Raw genomic sequence first — 26,220 nt, 5'->3', positions numbered from 1 at the left:
TGATAGTCGCATTGACGAAAAACAACAGGAAAAACTCAGCCACTATCAGGATCTCAAGATTGAACTTCAAAGACTCTGGCAGAAACCAGTGCAGGTGGTCCCCGGTGGTGATCGGCACACTGGGTGCCGTGCCAAAAGATCTCAGCCGGCATTTGGAAACAATAGACATTGACAAAATTACAATCTGCCAACTGCAAAAGGCCACCCTGCTGGGACCTGCGCGCATCATCCGAAAATACATCACACAGTCCTAGACACTTGGGAAGTGTTCGACTTGTGATTTTGTGATATGAAATCCAGCATATCTATCTTGTTTGCTGTGTCATAATAAAATAATAATAATAATAATAATAATAATAATAATGTCATTTTTAACAAGGAATGTGAAGTATCAGAGAAGTTTATTACTTCTCCATACACCAATGTTAGCATTTTAAAGCAGTTAATGCACTAATATGAACATTTTAGAGTATTTTGTTAACAGTCATAGTCAGTCAAATAAGTCAACCATATTGATTAATTTAATATCCTTGCATAGTATTCCTACAACTTCAGATCTACGTCTCTTTTTTCTTTTTTTAAATATATATTTATTGAAGCTTTACCTTATAAGATAGAGTAAATTAACATCAAAAGTGTGAGATGATTTGATTGTGTAGAAAGTAGGAAAACTGCGATTAAAAAAGGATCAAAAAGGGAGAGGGAGAGAAAAAAACCAAAAACCAGAGTGGCTTCACACAGCTTTCATCTGGTGTCTATATTTACGACCCTTGGCTCCTAAATCAAGGAGTAATCAGCGAAACCGGAGAGGTTGAGAAGCTTCCAGGACTAATTACCTTGCTGCCTATTTGACAAAAACACTGACCACATCTCCCTTTTAAAACAACAAAAACTTAACTATCTAAAGATCTACGTCTCAATGAGATAAGGAATGATAGGAAATTTATAAACTATATGTGTATGCTTTAATAGTGGACATCAATCCACGACAAATTTGGATGAAGTGGAATCTTATAGTGGAATGCAAGAGATTTCCAATAATGTTCACTTATTTTAGAAATATATTAGAATATAATGTCCAGGTTTACATGGAAGACAAACACAACTGAGTGCAGCAAAGCCTACTCTCAAGTATGTGAGCATAATATGTAGGTTATGCTGATATATCAATTGATTTGTTTTTGTTTTTTCACTTTACAGTTTATTACAGCATTTACAGATTTTCTTGCCTTCATGGTTCTTTTCAACTACATTATTCCTGTATCCATGTATGTCACAGTAGAGATGCAAAAGTTTCTTGGTTCTTATTTTCTCACTTGGGATGAAGAAATGTTTGACGAAGAAATAGGTGAAGGACCGCTGGTGAACACCTCTGACCTCAATGAGGAGTTAGGACAGGTATCATGTATTACTCTGGTGATTGGATTTCTGTAGAGATTGCTCTGATGGGTTTTTTGGAATTATTTTTAAGAGTATGATACTCCCTATCTATGACATACAATATAACATCACATTGTTTGAGAACATCTGGATCATTTTGCTGATCAAAATGTTGAATAAGTGAGAGTATTACATATGTTTATGTCCTGCATTTTGACATAATGGAGAACTGCAGTTAAAAACTATGAACATAAACTTTGAGTTTCCTACTGTTAGATACAAAGACAAGAGAAAGGGAGGAGGAGGAGGCACATGAACTTGAGGTTTATATCTTCTCATCTCACAACCCTTAACTGTATGTTTAAATGTTGCATCTCAGTTGATTGTGACAAAGCCTGCTGAGAAATATTGATTGACTGTTGTAATTTCAGAAAAAATTAATTAAACAGTAATAAAAGTTAATCTACTGTCATTTTAAACCAAACATATAAATATTACCGCAAGATGATTGCATGGATTTACAAGATAATTGCTTACTTATACTAATATTGTACAGTCCAGAATGAGTTGTGCTTCCTCTGCTGAGAGGCAGGTTTCTTAGTTAGAATTTGCATGTAACTCCTGTCTGCACCCCGAAACATCATAATGTACTATTTATGAAAATAAAAAATAATTCTACTATGTGTTAACATAGCAAAATATAATCGCAGAACGGACAAGTGCTGTATGCTCTTAGAAGGCCAAGGGCCAAAATCTTGAGTCACATACAATAACTTCAGCTATCAAAAAAGCTGACTTTCCCCCCTCAAGCTCTGTTCTTGTTATTTCGTCCTTAATTGCTCTGTATGTCTCTTTTCAGGTTGAATATGTCTTCACAGATAAAACAGGGACATTAACAGAGAACAATATGGAGTTCATAGAATGCTGCATTGAGGGGCATGTTTATGTGCCTCATGTCATCTGTAATGGGCAAATCCTTCACGACTGTGGCGGAATCGATATGATTGATTCATCCCCAGGAGGAAGTAGCAAAGTATGAAGCCTTTTAAAATTATAGTAGTAGTAGTAATGGTATTGGTACTAGTCAAGAAATTAAATGTTATTGTAATATAAACGCCCTTCATGGTAATTCTTTTCTTATCTAAGAAGGAAAGGCAAGTGTGCATACACTTGATAGTATGCACATTTGATTGTGCACATCACTCCCATAAAAATAGAATTTGTTACACCGCAAAATTGTGTAGTATTAATGCTAGTTGTCTAGGAATAAAAAGCTATGCATCTCTGTTTCTCTTTCATTATTAGGACAGAGAAGAGCTCTTTTTCCGGGCTCTGTGCCTTTGTCACACTGTCCAGGTGAAGGAAGATGACAATGTGGATGGATTAAAAAAGGCCCAGCTGTCAGGGAGGTCCTCTGTGTATATTTCATCATCCCCTGATGAAGTTGCTTTAGTTGAAGGGATTCAGAGGTATGTTGCAAACAGTAGTTGGTTGGTAACATCAACATCCTTGCAGAGCTGAGGTGACTAACACATATGCTGTGATAAAAGTCTTTGTTTAAGCCACAACAGATATAAATGTGAATGTCTTAATCGTGCCTTCTCAGTGGGGGATTGTAATCATTGGGATCACAGGGATGTGCAAAAGGTTTTGAAAGAGCTAATTATCTCAACAATGGATTCACCCTTGAATTTCTTCATTACAAAATAGACTTCTCTTTTGCTTTGCAAAACCCCACTGCTGTCATTTGATAGAACCTCGCTGCTTCGGTGTCTGCAGACTTTCAAAAATTGTCCTTTTGGAAGTAGAGTAAAGCATGGGAAGACTGACCAGCTTGAACCAAAAAGAGTAGAATTTCAATGCACGTGTTTTCCTAACACAAATGTCAGGAACATTTCTGTTAGCGCTGCCAGTACATTATTAGTACAGATTGTCACAGTTAGGTGATCAAGGTTAGGGATGCAAGGAACAATATTAAAAAAAATGGTAATATGTCTAGAGACCCTTGTGAGAAGAATTCTACATTGGTTACACTGTTGCTAGTCCAAAAGTATTTTACATCAAATTCACATTTGGTATATTTGCTCAGAAAACAAAATTTTCTTTACATAAAATAATATTAATGTGAAGAAATACTTGTGCAGAAAACATAATCACATGCAAACAGGTCTCCATATTGTATGTACAGAAAATGCTGTTTTTGCGCAAAAACCCCCACATGAGACTCTTTTGCAGAAATGCCACAAACTGCAGGTCGTCTTCAGAAATAATAAAGTGTTCAGAGACTTTCTCATGTTGTTTCTGTCAAGGATAAAATTAGCAAAGAATTACTTCCCTAGGCAAGGTACAGTCTGCCTTAAGAAGCTTCAGAACAATGGAATTTTGTGACATAAAAGCTTTTTGTTCCTTTCAGATAGGATAAAAAGTACAGTTCACTTCAGTTAAAAATCTACTTTTTAAGTGTGCATGTAGTTTATACAGTCACATGCACCTCATGCAGTAGTCAAGAATTAATTGTGTTATGAAACAAAGGACATGAATTCCAATCCAGCTAGATTAAAACAAATTAAATGGGATGGGCATTCTCAACATTTTGAGACAGCACAAGGTAAATGGAAATCTTGAGGCATACACAAACAATTATGCAGTTCATTGTACTGCAAACATGAGACCGTAAATGCAGTTATTTTAACTATGATTACTCTCTGATTGAATTTTCAGGCTTGGTTTCACATATTTAAGGCTGAAAGACAATTACATGGAAATCTTAAATCGAGAAAATGATATTGAAAAGTAAGTTTTGAGTATACTATAGGACTTTGCCAAAGTTGAGTAACTTGCTGGTTTCAGGAGAGTTGCAATTGATGACCAGAACCACACAGTTCACTTGGGGCCACCCATTTTTGGCCACTTCAGTTGCTGTCAAAATTTGATGGCAACTCTGTAGTTAAGCCCTGTGGGACCAAGAAACATTGCACAGGGTTTTGGGATACTAGAAACAGTGTGTGCCATGACTTCAGTGGCAATTGAGGGAGAAGACACACAAAAAAGTAGGTTGAAGGCTTCTAGCCTTTCTACAACATTCAGTGTGGTCCATAAGTCTATCTATAACCTTTGGGCCATGGTTTGTTGACGCAAGTCTACACAAACGCCATTCACATAACTGTTTTTAATCTTTCATGTCTTTTAAAAATATCCTTTGAACAATATTGGGGCAGTTGATCGTATTTTATTGAACAATATTGGGGGAAGTTGATCGTATTTTGTTTGAGGGGATAATGTATAGATCTGTCATTATTATCTCAAGAGCTGTCTGAAGATGGTTTCATGTGTTCTTTTAAATCTGTGTTTGTGCATTCATGCATACAGGCACTCATATATGTGTTAGTATGTGGATAAAATAAATTGAAATATTACAGAATGACACTCTTTTCCACTTCAGGTTTGAACTCCTGGAAATCCTTAGTTTTGATTCCGTAAGGAGACGAATGAGTGTAATTGTTAGATCATTAAAAGGTAAAATACAAAAAAACCAAACCAGTCTTAAATATGTATCAAAGTTTTTGGGCTATTGCTTTTAAGACTGAAGTTTGACTTATGTCCTTTATCAAGCTATTTCTTATTCCATCTTATTTGAACATACTATGCATGAACTCTTCATTCAATTTCCATTAATGTAAATGCTTTACAGTATATTTTATAAGAATCCTTTATTACATTTTATTGTTTGTTTGGAAGACATATCACATCCACATATAAGCCAATTTTAAATTTTGTTTTGCTTACATTTTCAGGGGAAATATTTCTGTTTTGCAAAGGAGCAGATTCTTCTATATTCCCTCGAGTTACAGAAGGCAAAATAGAACAGATTAGAGCAAGAGTTGAGCGCAATGCAGTGGTAAGGTCCAATAACTGGCAAATACAAATTACCTTTTGTGTGTTGGATAAGAAATTGGCAAAACCTTCCTAAAATTTGGGACAGAGGCAAAGAAAAAAGAAACCACTGTCTTCATTCCTCCTCTCCTTCAATGTACATGTTGTTCAAAATCCAGATAGACATTAGGCATTAGAGAGGCCAGTGAATATAATAGTAATTGGATATGAGTTCCAAAGATGGATGTTACTGAGTCCCACATTCTTCTTCTGCTTGGATTAAATTTGAGCTGGTTGGCCATTCTGTCCTACCAGGCTTTCAGCCCAGAACTGCAACCCAGTAATTCTTCAGGACTAGTAGCCCTTTCTCAAGACTTGCCAAAGCCTCTCATTTATCTGGCCCACTGCTGTATGATGTAGCCATCAGAGAAAGATTTCAGAGAGTATATTTTCTTCATCGTCTCTGTGGTTATTCACTAATCCCATTGTATTTGCTCCTCCCATCCAAATAAGTAGGAATTAAAAAAATGTTGGATAAGAATGGAGAGAAATCCATTTTTTTAAAAAAAAAACTTGTTCATTTGCTTTTCCTGGACCACTCCTACAAGAGATTTGGAATTTTTGTTTTGTTTTATAAACCAGTAAAAAGGGCTACAATAGGGAATTTAATTCCCTGGACTTTGCACTTTCTCGCAAACTTATTCAGAAGCATTATTTTTCCCAAGGTTGCTGACAAATTTGCATTATGCAAGAAAATGAAAAATAAATATGAATTGTGAGCTTTGTGAATTAGTTTAACTAGCTAATTAGTTTAACTAGCTAATTGAAAACTTTCAATTATTTATGTGCTTATAAAACAATTTCCTTTAGGAGGGTCTGCGGACATTATGTGTGGCATATAAAAAATTCACCTGTGAGGAATACGAAAGTGTACAGAAGCAACTTCAGGAGGCAAAGTTGGCTCTGCAGGACCGGGAAAAGAAGCTGGCAGAAGCATATGAACTGATAGAAACTGAGCTTATCCTACTTGGTGCTACAGCAGTTGAAGACCGGTTAGTATGTTCCTCTAGTCTACACTCAAGGATGAGTGTCAAATGTACTAGGCTTTTCTCATCTTCTGAAATGGTAAACCTTCTTCACCTATCTTTTTTTTTTTATAAATGATCTTTATTGTATATTTTGAGTAGGTGTACATATCAGATATATATTACATATGAGTGTCGTAAATAGAAAGAGTAGTATATGAGAGAAAAGAAGAGAGGAATGAGAATAGGAAAATATTATCTGTGTGATGGAAAAATCTTCAATGCTGCCCATGGTAGCAGATGTAGGGTCTTGTAAAAGCTACATCTTTGTTCAGTGAGCTCAGATATGCACCAGCCTTATGCATGCATTCTTTTCTATCCTACCTTAATATCTCTGAATAGTTTAAATAATTGTAATGTTTAATTCTATTTTAATATGTATATTTGTAGGTTTTCAAATTGTTTCATGTTAAGGTTATGAGCTACTTTTGGTCTCGGTCCTGAAAGAAAAGCAGGGTGATGATCATGATCATGATATCTACCTTCAAATTGACGTATAGTGGCCCCATGATTTTCATAGGGTTTTCTTAGGCAAGGAATATCAGAGGTGGTCTCTCATCCCAGTAATAAACAGGGCTGCTTAGCTTCCTTCATGTTATGTTTCAGAGGGCCAAGAAATCTTTGATTAGACTTTCCAATTTTTTTTTAATTGTAAAATCATATTACCAGCTTCAGATACTGGTTTTGTCTGGACTGGGCCAGAAAGTTCCTTATGTAGATAAAATGAGAAATGATGGCATTTTACAGAGTTTGGAATTGTATTTTGGAAAATGGTAGGTGTTGAATTACTTGTTTGCCCACTTAGCCAGCTTTTAATATAATCATTGTTGACTGCATGGGAATAATGCATTTACAGCATTTTGCTAATGTGTTCCATGCATTCACGACCCCTGTGCTTACAGAGCCCCTTCCCCCCAGTTCTTGCCTTTTGATCCCCCAGAGGGGCTTCAAACTGATCTCTAAATGACCTTGCTCTCTTTTTTAAAACGTCATCATTGTCACCCAGGGGAATTGTTTCATTTTGCCTTCAACATAGGCAAAAGTGATCTGAGAAAGTGAATAATATATTGTAGTGAAGCAAAGACTCCTTAAATTTAAAGTATGTTTACCAGTGCTTTTTCCAGTTTGTCAGAAACATATTAGCAAGTTGTATACATTTTTAATTTCAAGGTTTGCAAATAATTATTTGTTATCTCCAAAGTCTGCAGGAAAAAGCTGCTGACACAATTGAAGCCTTGCAAAAAGCTGGCATTAAGGTATGGGTTCTGACAGGAGACAAAATGGAAACTGCTGCTGCTGCTTGCTATGCCTGTAAACTCTTTAGAAGAAATACTCAAATACTTGAGTTAACTACAAAGAAAATTGAAGAGCAGAGTTTGCATGATGTGCTGTTTGAACTAAGCAAAACTGTCCTAAGGCACAATGGCAGCTTAACACGGGACAGCTTCTCAGGGTATGTTGAAAGTATGGATTCTGTTCTGAAAATAATCTTTTTCTGCTTCAGGGATGAAAAAGAAAAGCTTTAGGAATGTGTTAAAGTTACACCAGAGTTATATAACCTCAAGATAAAAATATGTGAGCTTTCATGAGCATTGAGTATATTTTCCACCTGCACCTTTACAAACCAGAAATATCAGCCTGTGATGGTGGTGTTTTTCTCTGTTTATATATGAGTCTCCTCTTCTGTTTCCCAAACTTCAGCTCCTTCAAATTGAATTATTAGCTATTTTTATCTTTAAATTTATTGAATATAAATTTCACTATTATCCATGGTTTCAGGTATCCATGAGGAAGTCTTGGAACATATCCCATGTAGATACAGAGGTTGTACGATGTTGCATAGTGTCAGGACCCAGGCTGCAGAGCACCAATAACCAAACACAGAGGCCAGAATCTATCTAATATCTTTATTGTAGAAATATATAAAGTTAATAAAAGCAAGTGTAGAAAATAGTCCAGAAGTAGACCTTTCAGGAAAGGTCAAAATTAGTCCAAAGAAACAATGTCCAATATGAAATATTAAGGTCCAAAGTTGTAATCCAGTAACCGAAACACTCACTTTGCCAAGCAAAGTGAGGGGAGATGACAAGGTCCTTTAGTCCATGAAACTTAAGTAAGGCTAGGAAGCAGAACTTGATTCTTGGAACACTAGGCTTATTTCAAGGCAACAAGAAACGAGGAGCAAGAACAGGATCCGTGGTAAATTTGTGGCGAGGTCCGGGAAGCAAGGCAAGGTCCGTGGAGCAAGACAAGGTCCTGGGAAGCAAGGCGAGGCTGGAAACGGGAACAAAGGGCTTGGACGCGGGAGTAGCGTAGTCCACACACAACCTACTCCCGAAGCTGACGAATTGACTCCGCAAGATTCCTACGTGGGCAAAACACCTAAATAGGGTCTCGTTTCCCCGCCAAAGAACAATTCTCTGGGGAACCAGAACCGAAAGCCATTCTCTGTGTCCAGATGCATGACTCCCTAAAGTTTCCCATGGGAAGCAGGCTTAATCATCTGAATGCCTGGCAGCAATCCTAGCGCTCCTGCGAGAAGCCTCCTGAGCGCCTTTCTGTTGTTTATAATAATCGCGGCGAGAAAATGGGGGAGATTTCGGCTCAAGGCTTGTTTGGCAGACTTCTGGAAGGCAAGTCTCCTGCAGGTGCAAGGGCTCCAATTCTGGCTGGAAAAGCTCCAATTCTGGCTGAAACGGTGGGAAACCGAAGTTTTCCTCTTCATCTGTCACAACAGTGTTAGGAACGGGACTACATGGCCCATGAGTCATCACACATAGTGTCCTTGTTCACCTCAAACGTAATCCAAAAGTTTATTGGACTGCACTTCTAACTTTGTCTCACATATATATAGAACTATAGTTATGCCGATCAGCCACTGTCACCTGGGAACACTTCAGTCCATTCCTGACATATTTGAAATAAATCTTGCACCCCCATTGTCCATTCAGACAAAACTAACCATAGCTGCTCCCTTTGAGCCCACTGGTTGTTTTGCCTTGGTCTCTATTTCTTCCTTGGGTTTAAGCTCCTGTAGGCACACAGCTTTAGGAGGTTGGAATGAAGAGATTGTACTTTCTCTGCTGGTACTTAATGGACAGATACTTAATGAACAGAGTTGACAGGGCGTCCTCCAAATAGTAAAAATAACTTTCTGTTCTACTGTTTGATACAAGGCAAAATGGGAGAAAGAAATGCCTTCAGAGGACAACTGAGGGTGGGAACAAAGTGCAGATCTGAAACTGCATGTTGCTTAGAAGCTTCTTTTATGGCTTCTTTCCTGCCAGATAGGATTAAAGTATCTTTCCCAGAAACCTTCATAAAACAACTCAACATTTAAACAGGTTACAGTACCCCGTACACTATTTAACATTGAAAAATGCATGGGTTTTTAAATACTGTATCTTCTTGCTACTTCCTTTTGGGATTTTTGGCAGACTGTATGTCCCCCAGATACCCCTGGGGCAGAAATCTGCATCAGTCTCCCACAAAAGGCTTCTTTGCAGGTAAATTTCTGGTCTCCATTTGTGAAAACTGAAATAATTCTCACTTCACGTTAAAGGAGAATATTTGTAAAATGCTCTATTTCGGTGTATCTTTTGAAGTGCCCTATAAAACATGATTGCTTAAGTTGTAACATCAGCATTTCTTTCTGTGTTTTTGTTGCTCAACAGGCTTTCAGCTGAAATGCAAGATTATGGTTTAATTATTGATGGAGCAGCACTATCATTAATAATGAAACCTCGGGAAGATGGGAGCTCTGGTAACTACAGAGAGATCTTCCTTGAAATTTGTAGGAACTGCAGTGCAGTTTTATGCTGTCGCATGGCTCCTTTGCAAAAAGCACAGGTTTGTGTTTCTCTTTGCCTAATGACATGATAAATGCTTATGTATGTAAATATTGAAAGTAATCAAGTAATACGTTGCAGCAGTTTTAAAATGCTAAACACCCACCCTTGCCATGATTGATAATGGAAACAAAAAAATGGAAAACAAGGAGGAATGCATGAAAGAAGAATTTCTGTAAGGAAGCAATTAGTTAATGGTACATTGAAATAGCATCCTGCTGTGCCAACGATTTCAGGATTTGACATACCACCCGAAATTAGCTTATTTAATAAAAGAAAAGTGCTGTATTTTCAGCCAGTACCAATCATACAGGGGTTTGTATGTTGTGAAAAATAACTAGACAAGAATGAGTGCACACTTTTGAAATCCTGGCAGGGGTTTGCACATGTAGCATCAAGCTGGCTTGGCAGCTAGATGGTGTCTGAACCACCTGATAGTAATAGACCACTGCCCATACCTTCACCTATAGTTCTAAGCATAGTGGCAACCACTTTCCATATCACTGGCAGTGATTTTCACCCATCGTGTGTAGTGATCGTAGTCAGCGATGAAGTAACACAACAGAAGGTAGGGGAAAAGCAGGAATTGTTTCCTTTTTTCCCTTTCTGTTCTTCAAATGCTCTGTTGCTCTGGCTAGTGTGACCCTTACCAGTGGGCACAGCATGGCTCGTGTTGGTCACTCATCAAATGGAGTAATTGATAGCTGGGGCATCAGAGTGATGCAGGATGAGGGAAGGAAAACAAAAAATCATTCTTTTTCACTCCCTCTCCCTTCTCATTGTCTCGTCACTATGGTGAATCACTCCAGCCATGCCGTGCCTGCTGGTTGCTGCAACAAGGGGGGGGGGGGGGATATTGAGTGCCATCCCTATGTCCTTGGGCTACCTGAGCCTGAGGGAATACAGGATGGTCATATTCCGTCTTGGTACAAGCCCAAATGCTTTTATAGGCCCAAAGCCACAGTTTGCACTGCATTCTCAGAGAGAATTTGGGGCAACCCATGACTTTGGTTAATGTGGTTCAAAATGATGTTCAAGTAGTCTTGGCCCACATTAACCCAAATCAGCTCTGTGCATCTTTTAGCTGCCATTGAGCTAATTTGCTTGCCCTTTGGGATAAGTGGTTAGTGTAAATGTGCCCTGAGACTAGCACTCATGTCCAGTCTTCATGCTGCTCTTCGTTGCTACTACTACTTCTCATTTGTGCAAAGAAGTTCTGAAATATATTCTTGCACAAGTATCAAGATTGTACCGCACAAGCAATTTGACTTCCCTGGGAAAACACATAATTTTTCTATCAGGTAGTCATAGAGGTGGTCTGTTCAATTAAATGTAATTCAACTGGGTCTTCTCTCTATTTATGAAAAGGAAGGAGAAATGATGGAGTTTCTTCAAGAATGAACAGAAGCAAATATATGTTTTCTTGGCCTGTGTCTTTCATCCCTCTTTAGAACATTTTACAGTATTTGAAGTGAAAGTATCTACATCTCAGAAAACCTACCTGTGACCACATTCCCAAAGTAATACAGTAGAGTCTCATTTATCCAACATAAATGGGCCGGCAGAATGTTGGATAAGCAAATATGTTGGATAATAAGGAGGGATTAAGGAAAAGCCTATTAAACATCAAATTAGGTTATGATTTTACAAATTAAGCACCAAAACATCATGTTATACAACAAATTTGACAGAAAAAGTAGTTCAATACGCAGCAATGCTATGTAGTAATTACTGTATTTACGAATTTAGCACCAAAATAGCACGTTGTATTGAAAACATTGACTACAAAAATGTGTTGGATAATCCAGAATGTTGGATAAGCGAGTGTTGGATAAGTGAGACTCTACTGTAATAGTCATGTGTAACAAGTGGGAAATTGAACCGAATCATCCAATTTAGAAAGAACTAGTGTTTTTGTAACATGAGCACTTTTTTTCTTCCAGATTGTAAAATTAATTAAATGGTCAAAGGAGCACCCCATCACATTAGCAATTGGAGATGGAGCAAATGATGTCAGCATGATCCTAGAAGCACATGTTGGGATTGGTAAGTGAATTGGTTGACTCCAGTTTAATTAAATGAAACTAATTATATTGAATCATTGATCAACATTGTCCTGGCATCTTAAAGGCAATCTCCTTTTCTGTTGACAAGGATCTATGTGTATTTGCTAGTCCCAACTAATGTAGCCCTGTTGAATCAATGGGTTTACATAAGTATTGATTTAGCATTCAGCAATTGATTTGATGTTACTATTCCGGTGGGGACTAGCAGTAGTATGTAGCCCATAATATAACATCCGTCTGTTGTGGAAGAATGTCTATTTCACAATTGATAAAATATATTCTGTGGACAGCGGAATCACAATGAAGTACAGCTGTCTTTGTTTACAGGTGAATGGGGGCATATTTGATAAATCTCCTTGCAGTGCCAGGGACCATACAGCAGCTAAGGTTTTCTTTACTTTGTTGTATACCCCACCCTCTTTCCCTCAGTGAGAGACTCAGAGCAGCTAACTGTTGGCAACAATTTGATGCCATTCAAACTTAGGACAATACAAAGTCAAATAACATGTAACACAAATAATACAAAACATTTCTAACAACTCATATAAAACAGGACATAACACAGTATTAAAACCAGCTATATATGTGTGTGTGTGTGTTCTAATGCTAGAACTTTCTAGAATCATGTGTCAAGTACTGGGAAAACAAGTTTGTTGCCTATATAATCATATCTCAGCTTACTAAACAAAGATATATTTTGGCCTTGTGCCTGCATATTCCATCCTCACAGTGCTCCTTTCTACTCGGTGCTTCAATAAGCCAGATAGTCTTTAAAGAAGCATGGGTGAAGTTTATTTAAGATCAGCATTTTCTGAAGTATGTCAATCCCATTTTGGAAAAGGTGATGACATGTGGTTAACTGAAGACTTGTTGGATATAATTGTAATGTGTCCAGGAGGGAAAAGGGAAAGAGATATATACATGAATACAAGGCTCATCTGTTAATTAGTTTGCTAAACAAAGACACAAACATACGTATACAGTATAGAGTCTCACTTATCCAACATAAACGGGCCGGCAGAATGTTGGATAAGCGAATATGTTGGATAATAAGGAGGCATTAAGGAAAAGCCTATTAAACATCAAATTAGGTTATGATTTTACAAATGAAGGAACAAAACATCATGTTAGACAACAAATTTGGCAGAAAAGGTAGTTCAATACACAGTAATGCTATGTAGTAATTACTGTATTTACAAATTTAGCACCAAAATATCACGATATATTGAAAACATTGACTACAAAAATGCGTTGGATAATCCAGAACGTTGGATAAGTGAGATTCTACTGTATATGTGTTTGCCCATCTCTATTTTCTCTGAAGGGCAAGAAAAGGTATATCAGAATGGCAGGTTTCCAGCAATGATGTAAACACACAATTAGACCTTGGAGCATAAAGACTGAATATTGCTGATTTAATTTAAAGGAAATACAGATCTTGCTGTCAATGGGATGTTTTCTCACAACACATAGCATGTAATCTCATATTTAAACCATGAGGAAATCTAATTATTAATCTCCCTAACTCAATTTCTCTGAATTATTTCACATTGCCTCACAAGCTTCTACAACTTTCCACCCCTTCTAGGTATTATTGGAAAAGAAGGTCGTCAAGCAGCAAGAAACAGTGACTATGCAATACCCAAATTTAAACATTTGAAAAAAATGTTGCTTGTTCATGGGCATTTTTATTATGTCAGGATATCTGAACTTGTGCAATACTTCTTTTATAAGGTAAGTGTCATAGACAGAACGCCAGCAAGTAAAACAAAACTCAGTTTATTGAGGTTACAGAACTAAAAACGCCCGTAGGAGACAAAGAACAGGGCAAACACTTGACTTCAGTGTGATAAGTAACAAAAAACAACTCAGTTTGAGCTTAAACGATTCAAAGGGATAAACCGGGTTAAACAGAAGTATAATCCGGATTAAAACAAAAGTGCTTACTTCAGCCTGGCAAACAATGCAAACAAAAGAGGATCAACAGGAGTCAGAATGTAAACAACAGACTGGTAGCAGATTCCTCTCTGCTACTCAGAAACAGCAGGAGAATAAACCAGGCTTGTTTATTCCTTCCTGCAGCAAACGAAAAGCGTGGTCGTAGTCAGGATTCAGTTTAAGGTTCAGCGGCCAACGATATCCAGGTCCAGGCACAGCAGTCAGGGTAACGGCAGTCAGCAGGGTCCCAATCCGGTCCAGAGGTCAATAGCCAAACGTAGTCGTCTAGAAATCCAAAGGTCTCACCGATAGCCAGCAGAAGGGATAATCCGGAATCGAAGTCAGTCAGTCCAGCGTCAATCCAGTGCGAGTAGATATTGCCCGTCAAAAAGACGACGGAGGTCCAAGCTATCGAGATTAAACACAAGTTGCACAGAGAAAAACCCCGCACAGTTCCTCCCGCCGTCGATGCCCAGTGTCCTTGGTAAACTTACGTATCCAGTAACGAATCACACCCATCTTCAGGAAGTTCCCCAACAAAAGCCCAAGCGTCCGTCCAGATTACCTTGCCCAACGCAATTAGACATTGGTCCCAAACCCCAATTTATCCCAGTTCAAGCTCATCATCGCTGTCAGCTGCCATCCCAATTCCAGGTGCCCCAACATCATCATCCTCATCAGAGCTTAAGCACCTTTGACTACGCCCCACAGCATCCCCAGCTGTGGATCCCGCTCCATCCCTCCAGCCAGTCCATGGGTCTGATCCTGCAACCCGCCAATCACCTCCCATGCTTTCATTGCCTGTTTCCCCAACACCCAAATCCTCCCTCACACGAGTCCATTCCATGTCATCCTCCTCCGAGCTGGCCATCTCCTCCTCCAAACCCTCAGAAAAACCCTCAAATGAGTCCTCATCTGTCGGGTCTGTAAACAAATCCCGGAGCCGTTTTCTTTCACGCTCCTCGAAAGAGTCTGACTCTCGAGGAGTCTTATGACCCCTTCTTCTATTACCGGTGCCCGAAGGCTCAACCATAACAGTAAGGTTCCCCCCTTTCTTTTTAATCCTATACCAGATGAAAGCATCTGGTGATATGGCACCTTCTCAATTTTTATATGGGAAAAAAAGAATATATTTTTGTGCATTTTCATTGACCACTCCTTGTCTTAATAAGACTATCATAATAATTAACTAGTACTGAAAAGCTGGGTTTTTTTTAGTTCTGAGGGTATTTATTGAAAGCTAAAACTTGTACTGGTTTGATCCCAGTGTATATCAGTTTGTTTCCATGCTTCATTTGTAGACTATGATAACAATGTGGTGTATTTATGGCTTTTGTCTTCCAGAATGTGTGCTTCATTTTCCCTCAGTTTTTATACCAGTTCTTCTGTGGGTTTTCACAGCAGGTATTTGATTTTTTTTTACTGAGTTATGTGACATTTGAGTATCAGTTTGACTGTCTTAGTAGTCAGATAAAACAATCCACTATTCATCAGATGGGATTCCAGGAAAACTTGTGGGTCATCTACATTAAAGATAATTCAGGGTCACAATGGTTGACTGTCTCTGAAAACAATGAAGGTTCTGATTATGAGGTCAAATAAACATGGTACAGTGTGCTGATTTGTTGTTTTTCTTCTGCACTATGAAAGAGAAGGAGCACACATAAACATCAGGATTTTATCAGGTTGAGATTTCTCTCTGGAATGTAATGAATAAACAGATCTTCAGGTTCACCATTAAGCTGCTTTCACTTTTTTTACCTGAAGTGTGCAAATTTTGGGTTATAGCTCACAGTTGCAGTGAATTTACATTTTTTAAAATTTATTTATTTGCCACACTTGTACCTTTCTCACCCTGAAGGGGACTCAGGACAGTTTTACAAATGCAATAATTTGATGCCGCATATACATATTGATAAATAAACAAATGCATTAAAATCCAAACCAATTAAAAACATAAACATGAAAACATCAATTTTTAAAAAATCACACAATCCAGGTCATATTCTAGAGCCGATCTGAGTCATCATTATGTTATTTATAGTCTCTTATTGCATGGCTCCCATTTACTGACCTAAAGCTTGGTCCCAAAGCTATGTTTTTAGGATTTTTTTTTAGTTTTTTAGTGAGAAAAATACAGAACTGTAACACACACAGCACACACTAAATTTCTCACAATTTAGTGAGAAAAGCACACAACTGTGGTTGAGCAAATAGGGTTGCCTTAAAATTCATAAATTTCGTACTCTTGTGAGTAAAGAATTGTTGGTAATGTTAGCCAAAAGCTCTTCAGAAGAAATTTTCATTATGAACCTCTTTGATTATAAGAGTTCATTGTCTGTTTCTAAGGAATATATCACATGAGGCAGGCAAATCACAAACAAGAGCATGTTTGGCTGGGACTTAAAATATAACAATTGCTCCTTTCCTGCCATTTTCCTGATGGGAAATTGCCTGGAAATTGTCTTTTTATGAACACATAATAACCTTTGTGTAAAAGCAACATTTTTCAACTGTCATCTAGAAGAAAGCCACAGAAAAGGAGCAATGTTATGTGGTAAGTTGCAGCCATATTCTTGTTCTGCTGTAATAACAATGTGTGTGTTTCATGTGATAAATTCTTTAGTATTTTCCTGAAACAAGAGACAGTGATACAGAATAACATAAAATAGCTGATGTTGTAATCCTATACTTTGAGGTTATCAGGTTTAAATGTAAACTCTGCACAGGGAGTTGTGATCCTATTCAGAATACTTACTGCTAATACTTACTAAACCTGAAACTCAGCATGCAATGAAAGAGTGATACTTGCTGCTAAATATTTACCACTGAATGTTCGTCTTTGGTTAGATGGGGTACATTTTGATTATACTGCATACTAATAATTACACATCCTAATGTCCATAATATGCTTGCTAATCAGACATTTTACTAATTAAAGCTACAAGGACAAGAGTTAACTAAAATAATTAGAAGATCAATGTTGGATAATGTACTTTGTACTATCCTAGTGGGAAATTTCCAGCATTCCTTCCACATTTTATTTTTAAAGTCTTATTACAATATTTAGTATCGTAATATTATTACAATTATTACAATACTTTATATCATTAGGCTAATTGCCATCTGTTTTCCTCCTTTTACAGCCTTTATATGATACTGCGTATCTTACCCTGTACAATATCAGCTTTACTTCCCTTCCTATTCTGTTGTATAGTCTAATGGAACAGCATGTCAGTGCAGATACCCTCAAGAGAGACCCTTCACTGTACAGGTAAAATTAATTATGAAATTATGTGGCGAGATATTTTGTGGCACCTTGTTCAACTTCCCTCTGTGGAGCAGAGAAATTTGAATAGGTCTTTGTATAATGATAGACCAGAGACTCTAGTATGTTTTATAGAAAGAGGGGAAATGTTTGGCCATCCAGATGTTTTGAACTATAAGTTCTTCTACAGTCTCTTAACATTAGCCATGATTTTTGGGAGTTCTAATCCAAAATATCCGATGGACAAGAACTTGCTAGTTTCTAGTTCCAATTTATTATTTTACATATATTACTTTTAAAGGTTCTGTTGGGCAAAGTGTGATAGTATTGCAATGAAAATGAGTCACGATTCAAAATTACTATGTTGGATAGTAACCAAGCAGATGCAGAAATAAATGTACATATTGGAATAACATAGTGCGCATATATACACACACACACACACACACACACACACGAATATAGCATCTTCAGAATTTGTAGAACATCATAGTCATAATTGTTAATAATAATAATAATAATGATAATATCAACATCACCACCACTATAGTTTCTCCCACTATACAAGAAGGCAGCAAGACTTGGGTGCCTCCATCTGTCCAGTGTTGAGGACTAGTGATAGCACTAGCACCATGGTTGCATCCCTTTGTTTCCTCATTAAAATGTGCTTTGTCTGAATAATTTTTAAATGATGTCTGGGAAAGTGTGACAACTTTATGTTGCAGTAATGACTGTAGCTTCAAATCCATGGAATGATGAATCTTCTTTGGGGTTTAGCCTGGAATTATCCAAGGTTTCCAAAATAAGTTCAACACTTTCAGTAGTTATGTCTGTCCACTCATCCATCACACTATTTATATCCTGTCTTTTTCCCAGCTTACAAAATAGAGAAAATTACAAACAAAAACAAGCAAAAATTGTGATTTTAGCCCGAGCCATTTTTGCCACAAGGTAGAAACCTGTGGGATCTATGTTGAGTAAATGATCTCACTAATGTAGTTGGTCTATGTCAGGGGTCCTCAAACTTTTTAAGTGGAGGGCCGGTTCATGGTCCCTCAGACTGTTGAGAGGCCGAATTATCATTTAAAAAAAACCAACAAATTCCTATGCACACTACACATGTCTTATTTGTAGTGCAAAAAAACCCCAATAACAATTGTTTGTTTGTTTACTATATTTATACCCCACCCACTCTCATCCCGAAGGGGACTCAGAGCAGTTTACAAGTACATCTACAAGTTTATGTACATCTATATATATATAAAAGAGTGATGGCATCACGGCGATTCACAAAACAACAAAAGTACAGGCTCCCCAACCTCAAAATTTGACAACACAACCCATCATCCACGCCTCAAGGTTGATACAACAAAAAAAAAAGAAAAATAAAGTCCTAATTAGAGGGAGAGCAATAATTTTTTTTATCCAATTGCTGCCAGTTTAGAGGGCTAATCTCTGCCCACTTGGTTGCCTAGCAACCAAGGGACAGCCAGGTTTCAGTTAGGGGACAGGCAGATTTAGGCCTCACTTAGACTTCTTCCACAGATTATCTAATTTGCACTGGATTATATGGCAGTGTAGACTCAAGGCCCTTCAACACAGCTATATAACCCATTTATAATCTTATATTATCTGCTTTGCACTGGATTATCTTGACTCCACACTGCCCTATAATCCACTTCAGTGTGCATTTTATACAGCTGTGAAGAAGGAGCCTCATATAATCCAGTTCTGAGCAGATAATATAAGATTAGAAATATACAGTAGAGTCTCACTTATCCAATGTAAACAGGCCGGCAGGATAAGTGAATATGTTGGATAATAAGAAGGGATTCAGGAAAAGCCAATTAAACATCAAATTAGGTAATCGTTATACAAATTAAGCACCAAAACATCATATTATACAACAAATTTGACAGAAAAAGTAGTTCCATGCGCAGTAATAGTAATGCTATGTTGTATTTACAGTAGAGTCTCACTTATCCAACGTTCTGGATTATCCAACGCATTTTTGTAGTCAATGCTTTCAATATATCGTGATATTTTGGTGCTAAATTCATAAATACAGTAATTACTATATAGCATTACTGTGTACTGAACTACTTTTTCTGACAAATTTGTTGTCTAACATGATGTTTTGGTGCTTAATTTGTAAAATCATAACTTAATTTGATGTTTAATAGGGTTATCCTTAATTCCTCATTATCCAACATATTTGCTTATCCAACGTTCTGCCGGCCCGTTTATGTTGGATAAGTGAGACTCTATTGTACTGTATTTACAAATTTACCACTAAAATATCACAATGAATTTAAAACACTGACTACAAAAACATTGATTATGAAAAGGCAGACTGCGTTGGATAATCCAGAACATTGTATAAGCGAATGTTGGATAAGTGAGATTCTTCTTTAATATGAAATAATTACTGGGATAGAATAATGCAGAACAATATAATCTCTAAAACCAGGACAGTAAATAAACAGGGGAATTCCACACAGGAAACAATCAGGGCCAGCTAACACCTCCCAACAAAGTATTCCCATCATCAAAGTCTGGCAAATCCTGTTTTCTCAGGGCCACAGACAGTAGAAGCACATAAAATATCGCAAACAACACCACTCTGAAAACAAGGGAATTCCAGACAGGAAACAATCAGGGTCAGCTAACACCTCCCAACAAAAAATTCACTCAGGGAGGAAACAGCCAGGCTTTAAAGCTGCAAGGCCATTATATCCTAATCATTTTTCCTAATTGCAGCATTCATACTTGCCTCCAACAAACAAAAAAACCAATCAGAAATATTGTATATTCACAACCTTTAGGAAATAATATCCCCTGATGGCGCAGCGTGTTAAAGCGCTGAGCTGCTGAACTTCTGGACCGAAAGGCCACAGGTTTGAATTGGGGGAGCGGAGAGAGCCCCCACTGTTAGCCCCAGCTTCTGCCAACCCAGAAGTTCAAAAACATGCAAATGTGAGTGCATCAATAGGTACTGCTCCGGCGGGAAGGTAACGCCGCTCCATGTAGTCATCCCACATTACCTTGGAGGAGTCTACGGACAACGCCGGCTCTTCGGCTTAGAAATGGAGATGAGCACCAACCTCCAGAGTAAGACACGACTGGACTTAATGTCAGGGGAAAACCTTTACCCTTGACCTTAACTACCACCAATTCCTCAATACTTTATTTCCCATACCACCATACTTCGCCACAGCAACGCGTGGCCGGGCACAGCTAGTACAATATATTATATTATTAGCATAGCACAATATTAGCATTATATATTACTATATTGTACTATACCACTATGCTGTAATATTATTAATAATATTACATTTAATATAAAATATATAATTAATATTATTATACTGTATTATTATTAGTATTATATTGTATTACATTATAATATTATTATCAATATTATATGTATATAGGTACACAATATATGATATTACAGTAGAGTTTCACTTATCCAAGCTAAACGGGCCGGCAGAAGCTTGGATAAGTGAATATCTTGGATAATAAGGAGAGATTAAGGAAAAGCCTATTAAACATCAAATTAGGTTATGATTTTACAAATTAAGCACCAAAACATCATGTTTTACAACAAATTTGGCAGAAAAAGCAGTTCAATACGCAGTAATGTTATGTTGTAATTACTGTATTTACGAATTTAGCACCAAAATATCACGATATATTGAAAACATTGACTACAAAAATGGCTTGGATAATCCAGAGGCTTGGATAAGCGAGGCTTGGATAAGTGAGACTCTACTGTATTACCATAGCACAATATTAGTAAATGAAAGAACAATACAATACAATATTTAAAAATAAAAATAATTTTAACCTACATAATCCTACCAGGATTTCAATGGGAAGTGTGGGCCTGCTTCTGGCCAATGAGATAGTCAAGTTAATTAGGACTGTTGTTGTGTGCCTTCAAGTCATTTCAGACTTTGGGCGAGCCTGTCTAAAACTATGGGCGGGGGCCAGGTAAATGACTTTGGAGGGCCGCATCCGGCCCCCGGGCCTTAGGTTGGGGACACCTGGTCTATGTAAATTCTGAATTAGAACTCCAATAGCTAAGGTTCCATGTTGGACTTTAAAATGAGCTTTAGCTGTTTCACTTTGCAAGGAATGTCCTTTTGAAATTAAATCAAATGTTTTGGAGACCTCTAGTGTTGCTTTTTATTATTTAAGATATTTACTACTACTTGACCAGATTTATTTTCTTCTAAAATGCTAAATGTACCATTTACTCAAAACAGAATGTAAGCAAGTAGTGTAGAATACATTCTGGGAAGATTATATACAAACATTATAGCATTTCTGTCACCCTGGAAAGCATATTCAAATGTCTATTGGTTTACTTTAGGATTTAAACATCACTATCTGTCATTATTCAGGGATGTTGCCAAGAATGCCCATCTACGCTGGCGTGTATTCATTTACTGGACATTCTTGGGAGTATTTGATGCTGTGGTCTTTTTCTTTGGTGCCTATTTCTTGTGCGAAAACTCATCTGTGACCAGCAATGGACAGGTTGGTATCTGGCGTGATTAAAGCTATCTTGGAAAGATAAGAAACAACAACCAATGTTGTTTAGGCCTTTCTGTTGTTTTACCAATTAAGTATAATTTAGTATTTCACAAGTTATGTCTAGTTAATGTGGTTATTTGTAAACAGAAAACTTTTAAGGATTTTTAAAATAATAATTCAAGAAGAAATAGTAGTCTGAATTCTATAGCAAGTATTCAAGTTCACAGTTTCTGGCTACTAGTTCAGCCTTATATGCTGGCTGTAGAAAGCCCTTCTGATAGAAGCTTGCCTGGCATAATCCTTACATTATTTTGTCAACAGGAGAGCCTCCCCCCTCTTGTTATTTTAGGTTTGTCTTTTAATCTATTTGTTATATATATGCATAAAGAGAACTAGGATTATCGTCTTACCTTGGATGAATTTTGTACTAGTGTCTGCAGCCAATTCATGCAAGGGAGCAAAATTTACTGGTACTAACACCCTGGTTTGATGTTCTTCTTAAAGCCAGGATTTGTAAGAAAACAATTAACTCTTGTTATCTTACAAATGTTAGTTTGTTTAGGAGCAATATATGAGGACCCAGATACAATAAGTAAGGATAAGCCAAGAATCTTGCTTTATCATGTATAAACATCCATGGTTGTAGTATTTAAGGAGTGATACATAATTGTTCTGTTCTGGATATGACAGAATATGATTTATTATCTTATGTCTTTTTGGTATTTTAATATTTTAAAATCTGTATAAACCACCTCAGAAACTTGGTTATTCTATATAGGTATCATAAAATAAATATTGGAATAAATTTTTAGTAAACAATGATGTCCAATTATGTAAAATAAGTTTCTTCTGTGAGCCATATCTTTTCATGTGGTTCATTTTGCCATTAGCACATACTTGGTATATTTAACTGTTTCATTTATTCATATCTTCCATAAAAAGAAATAGCCACTGAGATGTTATACTAAAAAGCTTCATTGTTAATTTGGAAAGAACAACATGCATCCATTCAAAGCATTTCTGTATGCACTTATTAAATTGTACTAAATATAATTTAAGGTCCTTTGGCTTTTTATTTGCATGTTAACATTTATGTGGTCTATTTTATTTGTGTCTTGCTTTTTTTCCTTTGTTTTTTTGCTACTTGCTTCTCTTCCTATCCTCAGCTAATGACAGCCAACACTCACATGGTAAGACTGCTGTGGTTTTGTCATGATGTGTGTTTTCCTCTTTCTCTACCCAACTTCAAAACAGATGAAATCTTTCCCGTAAAAATACTATATTTCTGTTTCTTTCCTAACCCCTATACTAAAATAATTGAGAAAGCTGCCCAAATATGATTTTTCAAAATAAACAGAAAAGCAAGAGGATGTGACTTTATATGTATTTTATGCTTCTGGTAAATAGGAGTATTCCTTGCTTGTAACCTTTCGGATATTTTGACTTTCAGTTAACTATTTATTATTTAGATATTTCACACAGTCCAGAATAATTACTACTATACTGAATGAATGGGGTTTTTAAAGACTACTGTCCAATCACAGACAAATATAGGATGGGATTTGACTATGTTGAAGGAAAGGGAGGGAAAATTGTATTATTGGTAGGAAGAGGACAATACTGCCAGCCCATGCCACCTGTTGCCTAGTTTGGGGTTATTTTTTGAACCAAGGCAGTGTAGGAGTTTTGACTTCAAACACTATGAAACACAATATTTGTTCCTGTGTTATAAACATCATTTCGTAATTGGTTCTTTCATAAAAACATGGAAAAGGTCAACTAAGCTGCAAAAACTTTTTTGTGGGACATTCTACTATAGTTTTTCAAAGAATATCTCAAAGAGTCTCAATCAATTCAACATAGTTTGTGGCAGCCATAAAAACAAAGTTTCTGGAGTATAACAACTACTTTCAAAGTAATTACCACACAATTAAACAGGAATAACACTTTCAAACCAGAAACAGATTTTTTTTTCCAAATTTTTTTATATAGTGTAATCACTTTTTACAACTGAATAAGTTGAGTTATTGCCCAAACCAGTTCTTCCATACTACCTTTCATCTTGATATCAATATGGTGGTAAATCTACTCATGTTTTTAATCTGAGCTTTAATTGAGATATCCAAGGGGATAGGATAGGTCATTTAAAGTTTATGGTAAAACTTTACCCCACTGACATCCGAGCCACCAAACCTCCACTGCTGACTTGACTACAGCAGCCCCACAGAATCTAGATATTTCAATAAGAACCAGTAACTTCCTCCTCCCTAGGGATGTAATTTGTCACTAACTTTCCTCTTGAAGGTAGTAATGCATAATTTCCATAACTTTCTGTGTGCTACAAGGAAGTCTTTAAAAATCATGCAGTTTTTAAAAAGACTATTCACAATTCAAGACTTATTGCGCAATGTAAAATATTTTAATAAGACTTATTATAATGGTTCATCCATTAAAATGAATCTTAGATAATTTCTCACTTTTGATCTTTCATATTATTTATATATGCTTCCATGTGATAAAATAGGGTGCAGTGATCACACTGCAAGAACTAAAAACTTGGAATGACTTCTCTACAGTCATCATTCAAAAATTTGTTTACTATTTTTTTATTTGTAGAAAGGAGAATGGTTATCGAATTTCTCTATAAAAAACAGTCTTCACTCCCCACTTGAATCCATATTATGTCTTTCTCCTCTCCAATAAATTTGCAAAGTTGTTTTAACTGTAATTGTTAACTTCCATTAAATAAACTCAAACTTAAAGTGATTCCATGAAGGAGAGAGCGCCAAAGCACCCTATCATCAGCAGTCCACAGATGTGGACATCTTGTGGAAGAAGTCTCTTTTTGGTTGTCATATTGTATTTCTCCATGTTGATTATTATAGTAGGTCTCTTTGTTTCTGTGCATAAGTCCCAGAAGAAGTTGAATTTAGGATTCACAATGTTGGAAGTTCAATTTTTCCAAACCTTTTTTGTCCCCTTTAAGTTTTGGAATATATTCTTTTATCTATTAATTGTGTTTTGTTTGTGTGTTTGGAAGACACCCTAGGAAGTGTAAAACTGATGGGCAGAGTGTAATTTTAAAAAATAAAGAACAAGTATAAAACTGCTCACGCAATATTTTTTGTGTGTAGCCAGGAAATTATAACAAAGCAGTTGATAGAAGACAACCAGGTATACTTGCCTGACTTGTTCTAAATTTATACCAGTGGTATCCAAATACCTTGCAGTGATAAAAGATGTTGCATGCCAGAAAATTGTTGTTATTGCCATATATACAAATGTATAAATTGACTTCATGTAAAGGTTGAGATCAAGTTTTTGGGTCCAAAGTATGGGTTTTGATATAACCAGTAGGTAACTTGAGGCTCATTACCTCAGAAGGCCAGCTGCCCTGGCTGGCACTACCATTTTCCCATCCAAGTATTCAAAACGTTCAGAAGAGGCAACCCTCTGTGAAGAGAGAAGAGAAGTTTGATTCTTTTTTAAAGTTCTTCTGGGATGACCTAATCTGTCATCTTTTACCACTCTACTTGAGAAAAGGGGATGGTTCCTTTTTATAAGAATTGAGGTAAAATACTTACATTGACAAATTGATAAGTCAGTGCAGGTTTTGGGGGCTGATTTTTTATCTAACATTTCTGGACTTAGGTATATAGAGAATTTTTATTCAGATGACTATAGAAAAAAACAGTCAGGCAGAAACTTTCAATGCAGTTTCTAGTTGGCTGAAAAGCACAAACAACTTCCATTCTCTGTCCTTTTGTCCTTCTAGTTTCCTTGTAAGGTGCAACTCCCTTCTGCACTTGAGAAAATTCTCTCTTTAGCTAAGTGTAAAAATAAAAGAAGCTGGTAAAGAAGTCTCCCATCCTGTAGCCCTGTTTAAACACACAGTTACTGGAGTATATTTACTATTATTCTTATGGGCATGGAGATACCTCCCCAGCTTTCAAGTGGGAAAACTGAGGTGGATGAATCAGTAAACAAATAGGAGCTCACGTTCACTGTAGTAATACATGAGATGCAGCCAAGACATTGCTTAGCACAATTTATTCTAACTTTTTTCCTTGTTTCAAAATTGATTATTCAAAATGGGAAAACCTTTTTTTTCCTGTTGGAGAGGCTGTATGCAGCAGTGAATGAGACAGAATTCAATTGTAGATGGACCCACATTTTTATCTCTCCATCTGCTACCTCCTAGCCACAAAGACAGATAT

At 36.8% G+C, this 26,220-nt stretch overlaps 1 protein-coding gene across 6 annotated transcripts in view; it reads left to right on the top strand.

The window, feature by feature from the left end:
• The window catches only part of atp11a (ATPase phospholipid transporting 11A), a 141,783-nt gene that overhangs the window by 100,452 nt on the left and 15,111 nt on the right, over positions 1 to 26,220 (top strand). For 3 of the 6 annotated variants that reach the window (XM_062977282.1, XM_062977283.1, XM_062977284.1), the window contains exons 12-26: positions 1,201 to 1,398; positions 2,240 to 2,413; positions 2,686 to 2,849; positions 4,102 to 4,173; positions 4,823 to 4,896; positions 5,175 to 5,278; positions 6,124 to 6,305; positions 7,540 to 7,791; positions 10,013 to 10,187; positions 12,130 to 12,232; positions 13,841 to 13,986; positions 15,535 to 15,594; positions 17,337 to 17,464; positions 21,871 to 22,006; positions 23,170 to 23,193. In XM_062977282.1, the coding sequence (XP_062833352.1) occupies positions 1,201 to 1,398; positions 2,240 to 2,413; positions 2,686 to 2,849; positions 4,102 to 4,173; positions 4,823 to 4,896; positions 5,175 to 5,278; positions 6,124 to 6,305; positions 7,540 to 7,791; positions 10,013 to 10,187; positions 12,130 to 12,232; positions 13,841 to 13,986; positions 15,535 to 15,594; positions 17,337 to 17,464; positions 21,871 to 22,006; positions 23,170 to 23,193 (1,992 nt within the window). The remainder of the gene's footprint in view (positions 1 to 1,200; positions 1,399 to 2,239; positions 2,414 to 2,685; positions 2,850 to 4,101; positions 4,174 to 4,822; positions 4,897 to 5,174; positions 5,279 to 6,123; positions 6,306 to 7,539; positions 7,792 to 10,012; positions 10,188 to 12,129; positions 12,233 to 13,840; positions 13,987 to 15,534; positions 15,595 to 17,336; positions 17,465 to 21,870; positions 22,007 to 23,169; positions 23,194 to 26,220) is intronic. The other 3 variants (XM_008107006.3, XM_008107007.3, XM_003218746.4) reach the window with 1 other exon arrangement.

This window comes from Anolis carolinensis, chromosome 3, assembly GCF_035594765.1.
Source record: "Anolis carolinensis isolate JA03-04 chromosome 3, rAnoCar3.1.pri, whole genome shotgun sequence".
NCBI classification, from domain to species: Eukaryota; Metazoa; Chordata; class Lepidosauria; order Squamata; family Dactyloidae; genus Anolis; species Anolis carolinensis.
The sequence above is the reverse complement of the archived record's forward strand: the minus strand, read 5'-3'. Positions and strand labels throughout refer to the sequence as shown.